Source organism: Gymnogyps californianus, chromosome 8, assembly GCF_018139145.2.
Source record: "Gymnogyps californianus isolate 813 chromosome 8, ASM1813914v2, whole genome shotgun sequence".
Classification (NCBI taxonomy): Eukaryota; Metazoa; Chordata; class Aves; order Accipitriformes; family Cathartidae; genus Gymnogyps; species Gymnogyps californianus.
Genome location: NC_059478.1, coordinates 21305213 through 21318664, shown reverse-complemented (window position 1 = coordinate 21318664; position 13452 = coordinate 21305213). Strand labels below are relative to the sequence as shown.

The 13452-nt window shown below is 36.6% G+C and overlaps 1 protein-coding gene across 7 annotated transcripts in view; it reads left to right on the top strand.

Moving 5' to 3' along the window:
• Positions 1-13452, top strand: part of ADGRL2 (adhesion G protein-coupled receptor L2) — a 161683-nt gene that overhangs the window by 134886 nt on the left and 13345 nt on the right. For 6 of the 7 annotated variants that reach the window (XM_050900530.1, XM_050900528.1, XM_050900529.1 and 3 more), the window contains 5 exons: positions 58-231; positions 1302-1511; positions 2400-2620; positions 3898-3964; positions 11981-12072. In XM_050900530.1, coding sequence (XP_050756487.1) covers positions 58-231; positions 1302-1511; positions 2400-2620; positions 3898-3964; positions 11981-12072 — 764 coding nt within the window. Of the gene's footprint in view, positions 1-57; positions 232-1301; positions 1512-2399; positions 2621-3897; positions 3965-11980; positions 12073-13259; positions 13287-13452 lie in introns of all 7 variants that reach the window. The other variant, XM_050900534.1, reaches the window with a different exon arrangement.

Sequence of the window (13452 nt, the reverse complement as noted above, 5' to 3'; positions counted from 1 at the left end):
GTTGTTGCCATCTTAGTGTGTAAAATCCTCATTTTATGTTATCCTTTTATCTCCCAGCCTGACAATTATTTCAATGCAAATTGTTCCTTCTGGAACTACTCAGAGAGGACTATGATGGGATACTGGTCAACTCAAGGCTGCAAACTGGTTGACACAAATAAAACTCATACAACGTGTGCTTGCAGTCACCTAACCAACTTTGCAATTCTTATGGCTCATCGGGAAATTGTGGTAGGTAATGATGTTTCTAGCCATCAGCAGGGAACAAACTTTGAAAGATTTAGCTTTAAATTTTTAGCAAGATCCAAAATTGCTGAAGTTTCTGAAGTATTTATAGCTTCTACCCACTCTTTACAAAGCAATTTGCTTTCTGTAGCACTTTTCTTCCTCACCCATAAAGTTACAAGCAAAATAACAGGAAAGAAAAACAAGGAAGGACAAGTTTTCTTCAAGTCATATTTTAAAGTTACTGACCGACCTTACAACCATTTTACAGGCTTCCCCTCAGTACAGCTACAGGAGAGTTTCTGTAGGGGCAGCTGTGCAGGCTGTTCCCTGGAAGCACAAGTGCCAGCTCTCCTTAGAGCAGGAAGGTCAAGGAGCTTCCATACTGGTTGTTTAAATGCCTCTTCATACTCTGAAATTTTGTTGTCTAGTTAAAGCACTTATTGGATGTCAGGGGGACCGGAGCATGCAATATTTACAAGGATATGAGACGTCTCATAAAGCCATTGTATTCTGAAAGGTCACTGAAAAGATTAACCGAGATGATAAAAGCGATTCTGTCACAACTGAAGCAAGGAACCTTCTTTAGCTAAACGTGAGATTAGAGCTGGAATTACACGCATAACATATTCTGCATTTTGTCCTAATTGGTGTGTAAATCGTTGCTTTCTTCTCCGCTGTGGAGTTGCAGGTCTGTAGGAGAGAACATGTACTCTTACAGGAGGTCCCAGGGAAAGCTCTCCTCTTTCTTTGCATCAGAGCCTAGTGGCACTTTCAAAATGTTATGTTCCTCTACTTGTTCTTATCTGACAAGTTTACAGCGAGCCATAGGAAAAGTAAATATGCTATCTGATCTGGCTGAAATAGTCACATTTTTCTCTCAGACCTGCTCCTCTTCTACTTACCCTAATCTTGCTCTTCTGGGAAGCTGACCTCAGACTGAGAAATTACTGAGTACATTTTGCCCATCTCATGTAATGAACAAGTGACTTTTCTGGATGCTACCTGTGAAAATAGGTTTTTGTTTATACTCATAAAGAGTCATATTAATTTTCTCCATTCTTGGTTATTTCTAGTACAAAGATGGAGTGCACGAATTGCTCCTCACTGTCATCACCTGGGTGGGAATTGTCATCTCTCTTGTTTGCCTGGCCATCTGCATCTTCACATTCTGTTTTTTCCGTGGCCTGCAAAGTGATCGTAACACTATTCACAAGAACCTTTGTATCAACCTATTCATTGCTGAGTTCATTTTCCTAATAGGCATCGATAAGACAGAGTACAAGGTAAGTTTTCTCTGTGGGTACTGATCTTGTTCTCTGAAATGACTGTTTGAAATGGATTTGAATTAAAACATGACAACACTGCCAAGCTTTCAGCATTCTGACACAGCAAGGCTGAAATAAAAGCTCAGTGTGAAAATAAGATAGACATGTTCATAAATAGTATTTACATCCATCAAAAATATCACTGTGGCCTTAATTTCCCACTTACTGCAATGTTTTTCATTTTCAGTTGAGAAACATCAGCTATTAACAAAGCAGGTGGTTAAACTTTTGAAAGAGGAGATGAAATTAAATTTTGACATACTAGGAACATATATATGTTTTCTCTATGTATTCATATGTCTCAACAGCTATTGACTACTTTTTTTAATATATATATATTAGTACAGAGCCTTATCTACATATATGTATACATTTTTTACATTACACATTCATGCAGGTTTTTTGGCAGTATTGGTGAAATTAATTCTGAAGCGATTCATTGGGTTGAAATCTAGTAATTCAGTATAGTTTCATCCAGAACTCAGCCAAAGGGAGAGAATTCAGATTGATTTCGCTTATGACAGTAGAACCTTCCAAATTAACTTTCAAAATTAAAGAGTTGCTTATAAAATTGAAAAGTCCACTCTATAATTGAAGATTGGGGGGTGAGGGTGCGATTTTCTTATCTTCATTCACACTGTTTAGCTAATTTACTTTCTGTAGCTACTGAGCGCACATTAGTATTTTCAGATGTTCAGTGTATGTTTCCAGGTAGGGAAAATGCTCCTGGATTTGTGAAAGATCTCTGATAGAAGTATATGCTGTTCTATTACACACTATTTAATTGGAGATGTAATGATGTGAAGATTTTGTGGTTTATGTTTCCATCTTTCTTTTTCTTTGCAGATTGCATGTCCAATATTCGCAGGTCTCTTACACTTTTTCTTCCTGGCAGCCTTTGCCTGGATGTGTCTAGAAGGAGTGCAGCTTTATCTGATGTTAGTAGAAGTATTTGAAAGTGAATATTCTAGGAAGAAGTACTATTACGTTGCTGGCTACCTCTTCCCTGCTACAGTAGTTGGTGTCTCAGCAGCTATTGACTATAAGAGCTACGGAACAGAGAAAGCGTAAGTAATTGCAAGTGACCTGAGTGTTTTTCAAGTGAATAATTTTTTAAAGCCTATTAGCTGTCAGAGGGTCCCTGACAGACTAAAATACCATCTGAAAGCTTTATTCGTAAGAGAATGGCAATGCTGTGCACAAATTACAATCAAGTCTTTTGTAATTCTCTAGGTTCAGAGGATTTGTACTCTAGAGGGACCGATTCTAAATTATGGTCTTTCTTTTAACACAAAAGATTGACCTGAAACAAATTGAAAAAGTAAATAACTTTTTGGCATCAAATGTATATTAAGTAAAAATTCTCAACTTAAAGTATCTGACAGGCCTAACCACCCAGTTTTAAGCTAATGCTTCATTAGATCTCTTTGTTCAACTGCCCCTCTAGCTAACTCTCGTCCTGAATTATGACAGTACAATATTCCAACCCATATGTTTCACTTTGATAATATTTTATCAGGCGAGTAGAGCAGGATTAAAATTAACCACTGTCTTTTATTTACAAAAATACAGATATATACAGAAAGTGACAGAAGGTAGACAGAAAACATTTCTGAGGATTTGAGTTGCTGGAGGCATGAATTTGCCTTCCAATAGTGTTTACTTTCTCCTTTGATGAAATTAGGTACAGAATAGGAAGATACTGTTGACTACAAGAAAGCTGCTTGATTTTGCTACTGATGAAAGACAAATAAGAGCAATTGAGCAGGGAACTGGGCTGTATGAAAAACAAATTGCTAAGTGAAGTCGGCCCTAATAGGTTTACATGTCATTTAGTCTGGTATCATATGTATTCTTTCTCTACTGTTCAGCTCCCAGTTGGGGCATTTTATGTATACCATACTGTTTTTCCGCAAAACATGGCATCTGAACATTTTCTGTCTCATATTCCTCAAGAGTAAGCGTATGGTATAAAGTTAAAAGCAGATTTTGAAGATTCTGTGGAAAACCTGTGAAAAATATTTACTGATGTGAGATTCATTAGTCCATGATAGCACCTGTGACCAAACCTTTTGACTGAAAGGAGAGAGCTCATTTTGGTTTTGTTTCTTCTTATATGTTAGCTGTTCCTGATGATGTATTTTCAAGTTCAATAGTGTTATTAAACAGGACTCATCAGAAGAGTTTCAAGTTAGGAAAAATTGTCATGGACTAAGTGGTACTGTGCAATGTTTATCATTGTTTACTAGCAAAATGTTAGCTTAAGTATTTTTTGCACTTTCCATTTATAGGACTGAGGTGCTAATGCAATTGTTCACTTTTCATTCTCTTTTTTCCGTGATAGTTGCTGGCTCCATGTAGATAACTATTTTATCTGGAGTTTCATTGGACCTGTTACCTTTATTATTCTGGTAAGAACTTTGTTTTTCCCTTTCCTTTCAGGTTGCCTCACAGCAAAGTTAAAAAGATTGAATAACATGAGTCAATACCGTCCTTATTCACAAGACATTTCATGAAAATGCTTATAAACAATTTGTTATGTGACCAATGGTTATATAAATGTTTAGAAATCTTTAAATAGTGCTGACCAAATGATTAATTGTCAAAGCTGTGGTGGCACTTCTGCATAGCCATTTTTCCTAATGGCTTGAACTCTGAAGGTCGTATTGACATGTGTAGTCATATGAAAAATCAATGAAGTACTAAAGACAGGGGTTTTTTTAAAGGAACCGTTATTATTGCTTTCAATTGAGTCACTATTGTACATGTTCCAGAATTTAACTGCTAATTATCCAACATAATTATCTCAAAAGGGTGTTCTAACGCTTTGGATAATTAAATAAATCTTATATTTCATTTCACTTACACAGTATTTGTAAATTTGCATATGCATATGCCTATTTTTCCACGACTACTTCTGTGTGTATTTATGCTATGTGTAATGTATGTCAAACATAGAAGTTCATCTGTTTCAGTATAAATAATAGAATATTATGTAACCAGTAGGAAGCATATACACGTTCTTGCAGTCATTTGAGTAAAGTTGTATGCATGCACACCCATCTGTACACCCACAGCTGTGTGCCCCATTGTCCATGTAAGATTGAACGTTGTGTTCATACATCAATTATCCGTTCTCTGAGCACTTTCAGGTAAAAAGCGCATAGTCATCTGTCAACCCAGGGGAAAAACATCTCCCTGTTATTTCAGCCTAATAATACCAACACTGCACAATATAGGAATTTGGAAGGAAAGTGAATGCAAGATGTGCATTTTGGCTCACCTTGTTTTTCTCTGCTAGTTCAGTATCTATAAAGCTTGGCTATACTTGGGAAATATTCTAGAAGGCTGGTGCTGGGGACATAGACTATGTACATAGAGAGCTTTTCTCATAACTGCTGATAATTTGTTTTCATGCTTTTGAAAGTCTAAATAGTTACCTGTTCCCCTGCCTTTATACAGTAGTAGAGTTGTGAAATGTTAACAGAAGTTCAGTTCCCTTGAATTTCCAAATTCAGGAATTGTATTTTGTCATTATGATTTTTTCAGCCTGAAGCACATGCATCAGGCATAATTTTGAAATTTCTGATTTTTATAGATCTATACACCAGACGTACTATTTCAACATTTTTCGTAGCTTATAGTTTACATTACTTCTCCATGTAAAAATAAACTGATACTTTGATTATGGAACTTTCTATAAAAAATGTACCCAGCCAATCTTTTGTAGGTACTTTATTCCTTCCTGGTATCTTCAATATTGAAATAAGCTTATGTATATTTAGGTTGGTTTTACTCTCTGTTTATATCAAAAACTATTTCAATCCTTAAGCAGTCACTTAAGATAAGATAGTTGTGCAGTATAGTAGTTGTTTGAGTTCATTGGCATATTTTCAAAGAAATAGGTGTAGATGCCAAAACCCATGTGTGTATGAGTTGAATTAGAAAAATTATCGTGTTCGTAAGATTTAAGTATAGACCATAATAATTGTACGGAGTTTATTCTAAATACATTTAAATTAAATCAAGTCTCAGGGTGATAAGGATTCTTTTTTAATTAAACCTACAATTACAATTGAAAGATATACTTGGTATTTTCAATATGACAGTATTTTTTAATACAAAGTTGTTTCTTGCAGTTGTAATCATTACTAGAAAATTGTTCTAAGTTTCGTGCCACAATAGTTCAGTTACCTCAAGTCTGATTGTGTGGTGATAATTTTGCTTTTTGTGTCTAGCTTTTTATTTTATTGTTACTGGGAGTATTTTGCTAAGTCACCTCTATTTTTCTCCCTTGCTTTAAAATAACATTTCACATGGGAAGCTTTGGGCATTGCTGACGGCTTTTTCACTTCCTCATAACCAGGTCAGAGTGAGAATAGAGGTGAAGGACATTTAATCATATTGACCATGTACAGACATAGTTGACTATTATTTACTGGCCATGACATTATTATCCTCCAGCAAATCATTTAGGCTGAGACGCAAAAGGCCTTTGGGAGCAGTATTCCCAACTTCAAAAATATGAAACAGCAGGTAGCAATCACAGCACAGTTCCTGGGAGTAATTCTTCTCTAGCAATTGCTTTGCCCTCTAATCGTCCCAACTGAGAAAGTAAGAGAGAGTGGAGGAAGAAGTGTGAGAAGTGTAATGGCTGAAAAATAATATGTCATGTGCAGTGTAACCGAAGAGCCATATTTGTAGTGTAGCTTACTTAGTGTCAGTAGCATGTGAGAATTTCACCTTGGTAAGCTTTTTAACATGTTAATCAAATCACTTTTATGATTCTCAGTTTAATAGTACTGTCAATGCACATAAACTCTTTTTTGACAGTATTGCTTACTACTTTAATTTACAAATTTTTCTCTGAGTTTATAAGCATTTGCACTTGTATCTCTATACAGATTTGCACAAAATGAGGATGGGAAGTGTGAGGGGGAAGTATGAAGTTCCTCAGTACATCTTCTGAGGAACTTTCAACTTCACTATTTCCATAGCCTGTCATGCCTTTGGGCACCAGGGTTCTTATATCTATGAGAAAAGAGCATGTAAGTAATGAGCGGTGGGAAACCATTAGTATGCCTGAAATGGTTTAATGAAAGCTTGGATCATGATACGTCAGGAGCTGTTCTTATCATTTGGACAGCTCCATCTGCATCTTTAATAATTAATTCAGTTCAGTAGGAGTTCAGCGTGCACACTCATTTAGAAGCCTTCTTCAGAAAGCACCTCTCTTGCTGCCAGTCCCAGAGAGAAACAGGCTTCTGCATGGCTAAGAGCAAAGATCTGGAGATACAAGAGCAGTTTTAGAGCTGCATTTGCCAGGTAACAAAAGCTCCGGGGAGTTCAAAAAGGGTCAGAACATGTGCAGTTCAGCTAGGTTACTTCAGAGTGGTGTTTCTGTTCTTCTGTCTTATCATATCCATGTCAGCACTGCAGGCTGTGTGGAATGAATTTTAAGCTGCTAAGCTCAGGTGGACGTGATTCAATTGAGCAGGTTCATGGCTATAAAACAAACAGTGCACTCCTGTAATCGGTGGTCAGAAAAGCCTGAGTATTTTGACTTCTATGTAGATCCATATTCATCCATATCCAAGGAATGGATGATGTTGGTTTGACTTTAATTCCACCAAAACTACTGGAGTTTGCTTCTCGCAGATGGAGCCAATATATTAGGCTACCAAAGGTTGTTAAAGCAAAAATTCCTAGGATGTCCTGTTGCATTAACATAGGAAAGATAGTTTCTTTTTTCACTCGGGCTGAGGCAGTACTTCACCAAAGTCAGTGGATGTATACATACAGATGCACACATAATCTAGCTCCGCATATGAAAATGGACTGTATTTGTAAGCTTATGTATATAAATAATACACAAATATCTTTCTATAGTAGACACTTGATAAATGATATTTATCTATTGCTCACAGGGGGAAATTTATCATAATTATTGCAAAATTTAGCTTTATTGGGCTACTAATTCATTGTACCTGCAACTAATTCCAATTCATTAGTCTTCTGTGCAGGTTATTACATCCACTTTTTTAAAAAGTTAATTTGACTTGAAGACACTCCCTCTCTCAAAATTACATAGGTTTCAGGTGCCAGAAAGACAAAATTCCTATTTATACCATTTTTCATGTCCAGTACCTTCTGATTTCCAAACCAGAAATGGCCCTCTGTGTGTTGGCTATGAAAGAAGCATGATCTTCCAGGGTGCTGCATTTGATTATTACCATAAAAATGCTTCAAATTTTCTATTTTAAAGTAGTTATTTTTATTTTTTAATATATATCTAATTGTCTGTCTTTCACTCCATTCTATCCAATTACACTTGTCTTATTAAGAGATAAGTAGGAACTGGTATTTTAAAAGGTGCTCTAATTTTTTTTTTTTACTTTTACATACATTTCTAAAATCAAAGTATAGATTAAGCTATTTCTCTATGTAATCCAGTATCCTGTCTCTTATAGTGGATATTTTAGAAATTACAGCAAAAACCTAGTATAAACATTAATGAAAAACTGTCAATCCAAGTTTTTGCTTATTGTTATCAGCTAATGTTTTAAGAGATCTCACATTATAGCTCCACCTACTGTAACTGTGTGTTTTGTCACTCTCGGTATCACAGCAGAATCTTCAAATCTGAACCTGATGCCTGACCAGACTTTGAAGTTCTTATTTTTAGCCTTCGAAAGAGTGTTGGTCTGATTTTCAGAAGTGCAGCATGAAAGAGAGTTTACTGACTTTATCAAGGGTATAATTTCCTGACTGTTTGAGATGTATACACTGTGTCTGTGTGTGTGTTTACACAATATATTTATATTTTTTATTATCATTGAAGGAGAGCAGTATTGTTCAGGTGCAGATTTTTGTTCATCTGGGAAGGATGCAGCCCAGTTGTCTGGATGAGGCCCAGCCAGTCACTAGCCCTTTATATTATATGAAGTGATGAGGAAGTTGTCATTGTCAGAGGCCCATTTTTTTCTCTTACAAGTTTGCTTTCAGAAGCCCATCTTGCCATCCATGTGGGCCTTTATGTGACCCCAGAGTACTGTGTGTTTGTGGTGAACATTCTTCTTAAAGAAAGGTGTCCTAGTCAGACCATCTGTAAAGCTTGGAAAACATCTACAGATTCATTTGCTTAGATCATTAACAGTTCAATCCTCACACAGTCTTGAAACAATTCAGGTTGAAAGGGACTTCAGGAGATCTGTGGTCCAACCTCCTTCTCAAAACAGGCTCAGCTCTGAGCTTAGACCAGGTTGCTCAGGGCTGAAAAAGCTTTCCTTATGCAGAGTTGGCACAAATGAATGCAAAAGCACTAAGTGTGTTTCCTTCTCCCCCCACGTATTTCTCACCAAGAAAAGTAATTCAGCCATTCCTTCTAAAAGCAATTATTCTCCAACAAGTTCCCTTCCCTCACTGCTTAGTGTCTTGTGTAATAAAATGGCAGGATGCCCAAAAGTCTTTAACTCATGAGTTCCTCCAAAACAATCAGCTTCTGGATGAAAAGCAGTAAGGGAGCCAAAAGCAAATCTATAGAAAGGTTTGGTTACAGTATTTGTAAGCAGGCAAAATAGACTTTGGTAATGATACAATGTGTAACAGAAATGCCAGCATGTTAGAACAAGTGGCAAACCATGGTCTTTTGACTGCTGAAAGTGAAAACTATGCAATATTTCACAGTGATGGAGAAACAAGTATCATATGCTTTGTTGTCATAGTTACTTTGTCTTCAAAGTACAATATTTTGCTTTTTTTTCTTTTTTTCTTGGAAGGACTTTTTCAGCTACTGTGATACAGCAGTATTATTTCTGTGGTCTGCTTTTGGGAGTCTGTACCTAAATTAGAATTATAGTGTCTATTAAGAAACTGCTATGTACAGTTATTCCCTAGTCCAGCAAGGACATATATACAGACAGAGCTGAGTATCTACATAAAACCTGCTTAATACGCAGGAGCTTGACTCAGGCTCTGGGGTAGGGCCGTGTCTGCTTGCATGTCACTGAAGGAACCTCAGTATGTAAATACAAGCTTTTGTTTTTCATTCATATGTCAAACCAGCACTTCAGTCGTACAAAGAATCAGAGAATAAAAACCTCTCGTTTCATAAGGCAGTCATTTATGGGCTAAGCCATATCTATGAGTTTTTGATCCAAGAACGATGTTGCTAGTACAATACAGGATACTCCAGGGTAGCTACTTAGGCAAGGATTAGCTTCCAGCTGTGCTGTAAATACTATTCTGAACTAGATTGTGCACTCCTGGTTGCATAGGTTGCAGCCAAAGTTCATTTACATGTTAGGATTGGCATGGGGCATGTCTCTTAGCTCTTAATCTGTTTGTTTTCACAAAAAGTAAATTGAAGTTACATTTTTTTAAGCAGGCTGGAGAAGTTCATGTTATGTCAGCTACCAAAATGTGCGAGAAACTTTTTCAAATACAGAAGAAGAAAGTCTGCCTGCAGAGGCATGGAACTGAAGGTCAGGTCACACGCAGAGCCCCCATCCTCTGTCTGCTGTAAAGGCCAGGGAGAGAAGCAACTTGTTTTCTCACCCAAGGAACTTACGCAGTACAGTGGAAACCTAGATAAGAGGAACGAAATGATCACAATGATATAATGAAGTGTTTCTCAACTGGTTAGTCATTACCTATAAGAATCATAAAAAGTAATCAGCAAGGTCATGAGATACTGACACTTCTACTACATTTTGCAGCAATGGAAATCATGCTTAACGTACACCATGTACATACCTCCACTTAAAGGTCAAATATTTTCTGTCAGTTCTTGAAACCAGACAGAAATAAATTATAAAAGCTTATTTTTGTTATTTGTATCACATACACTTTTTGTATTAATCTCAAGGTACAATTGTAAAAATGTTTTACTTTGAATCAGGACTGATGAGGTCAAAAGCTGCCAAACACTGTTCTGGTGTTGAGAACTGCATTATAGTTCATACTGTCCATCCTGATTTTGAGACAGCAGCAGCAGTGATAACTTGATTGCCCTTAGCGGAAGGAATTATTTCTATCATATATGTCTTTATTAACAGACTCTGATCAGAGCCTTCAAAATACTCGTCTTTTCAAGATTGTTAAGACCTGCTCTTTATTAGGATTTGAGTGACAGTTCTGACCATTGTGGCTGAGCTATAGGAGCACATCTGGTATGAACTGGTATCCCCAATGTTACAAAAATTGTGAGGATTTTGATGCTGTCTCAAACCAAAGGTTCCCCAAAATGAGAGACTGGGCTTGATCATTCTCCATCAGTAACCAGTTGCAGATATATATGGAAGATTGTAAGAATGGGATTATAATCTATCTAATATATGTGTTATAAGGATGTCCAAGCATATTCTCCCATCTTCTCTTAGCTATCGGTTCAGCCATTTCTTGTGGACCATTGTACTAGTAGATAAGGGCGTGTGTCTTCTCCCTGAAAGGACATAGCTCTTACTGTTTTCAAACATATGATTTTATTTGAATTGTCTGCATGATATAGGACAGCACGTACTAATTACTCAAATTAACTGTATACCACTTTTCAACCCATATTCTGCAGGCATCCTTGTATTTGGCTTACCTGTGCTCTTTACATGCTTTGAAATCGATAGGAGAAAGGCACCTAGTATCGTTGATATCTGTGATTCTGTTTCACAGTAGGAAAACTATAAAAAATTACCTTCAGTATCTTCCCTGGTGTTATCTATACGAATGACACAACGAGAATAAGACAGCATAGTCCTTTTCTTCAAGTGGCGTGCAGTCTCGCTTCAACAGAATCCAGACTACAAAGGGAAAGAGGGCAGTAGGAGGGTGCACCACCAGCATATGTCTATGGCACTGTTAAGTTTGATGCATTTGCTACATCTTTAAGTTTCTTTTTCTTTTTCTTCAGTTACATTTAAGCTGTTTTCAAGACCCCAGTGGGATTTGTGAGAACAAAAAGGAATAAAAAAAAAAAAAGGGAGAAACCAGCAAAGGCAAAAAACATTCCAGAAGCAGGATGGGGTGATAAAAAGACAACTAGTATAGTAGAGTACAGGGGTAACCATAGTCCTCGGAGGAAGTCAGTGAGATGGGGAACAGGGCCAGAGGTGACAAGTGAAGGTGAACAGGGGCCGAGCACAACGTGCTGGAAGACAGAGCTAGATTGACAATGACAAGTGTTGGACATGAGCTAAATGTGGTGGTTCCTGATGATGTGGTGAATTTGGAAAATTAAGTGAAACAATGACTTCTAACATTTTTTTTCCCCTCATCCGTATTTGCAATCGCCTTTTACAGACTGTCTGATATAGTTACCCAGTTTCACTACATATTTGAAAATAAACTACGGGGTTTTTGTTTAGTCTGTAACATCATCATTATTCAACTTATTACTTGAAGTAGTTTAATTTCATTCTTATCTGTTTTGACAGCTGAATCTTATCTTCCTGGTGATCACATTGTGCAAAATGGTGAAGCACTCAAACACTTTGAAACCAGACTCTAGCAGGTTGGAAAACATTAAGTAAGTGCTTTGTGTTCAAGTATGAGAACTGTGATTATTTTCTGATTGTTGAACTGATTGAAAGCTACTCTCCATTAGGAGCACATGCCATTGTCTCCCAGCAACTGCAGATGTCAATTAGAAGCAAACAGAGCCAATCCTGCTTTCGTCACATTGTTGCTGTAATGTCACAAACGCCGGTCAAAATTAGATAATTTCAGCCTGGAACTAGTGCCAAGAAACTGTTTCACGGAAATGCCACAGCACTGTAGTAATTTCATTTGCATTTAAAATGCAGTTCAAAAATGATGTTCCTGTTTGCATGGCTGATATGATTATATTAAGTTTGTTTTGTTAAATGACTTTTTGATTTAGGGATTCTGAGCAGTTTCTACTCGTAATCCTGTTCTCCCAAGAGAATTGACTCTATTATTATTGTTAACTTGAAGATTATCTGCTGTTTTCATGCTAATTTAACAAATGTTTACTTTATCATGGTGCTGTACTGCAGTATCCCTTTTGCAGAGTAATATGTGTTACATAATTAACAAGGCTTTGGCAGCTCTTGCTTCTTTAGATAGTTTTTTACTGTATTCTATATAGCTTTACGTTATACTGAAGGTTTTTGTTATCAACACTGAAGGGATGGTGCAGCTTTCTAACACTGAGGGTTGGATGTGAAAGGGTCTTACAGATTTGCTTTGAATGTTGAAAATGGCGAAGGGAGATTTTCAGTAAGGCTAACGTTGTGAACTAGATGTTCTAGATAGGTCAGTATCAGCTTCATTGCATGTTGCATGATGAGAGAGAGAGCTAATCTTTAGCATCTCTCTCTTTTCTTCCTTTTCCTCTTTCTGTCTTCTCATCCACACCAGTAATTACCGTGTTTGTGATGGCTACTATAATACGGACTTACCTGGGTAAGATAGAACCCTACATTAACAAATTTCTGGCATGATTTTTAACTTTACAAACTCGGTCAATATTGTGGATTTCCCTTAATTTTAATTAACTAGTTTTGAGATACCTGATTTGCTAAAGAATTTTTAACTATTATATGCCTTTATAATTTTAAATTGCTTGCCTCTGCATTTTGAATTTCCTAATTTTGACTAATTTTTATAGACAATTAAAAATGCTCTTATTAATTTCTGTTTCAATTCTGTCTAATAATTTTGTTTCTCTTTTCTGCTTATAATGCTTTCTAGCTATGAAGATAATAAGCCATTTATCAAGTAAGATCATTAGTTAGATGTGGAATTCACTGACTAAATTCCCTTTCCCTTTCATTCTGTGCCGTTCTCTACAATTCCTTTTCCTTTACCTGTTCATGATGGAATCTTTTTAGACTATTCTGTAGAGCAATATCCATATTTTTGTCACATTTCAGCAGGGTTTCTT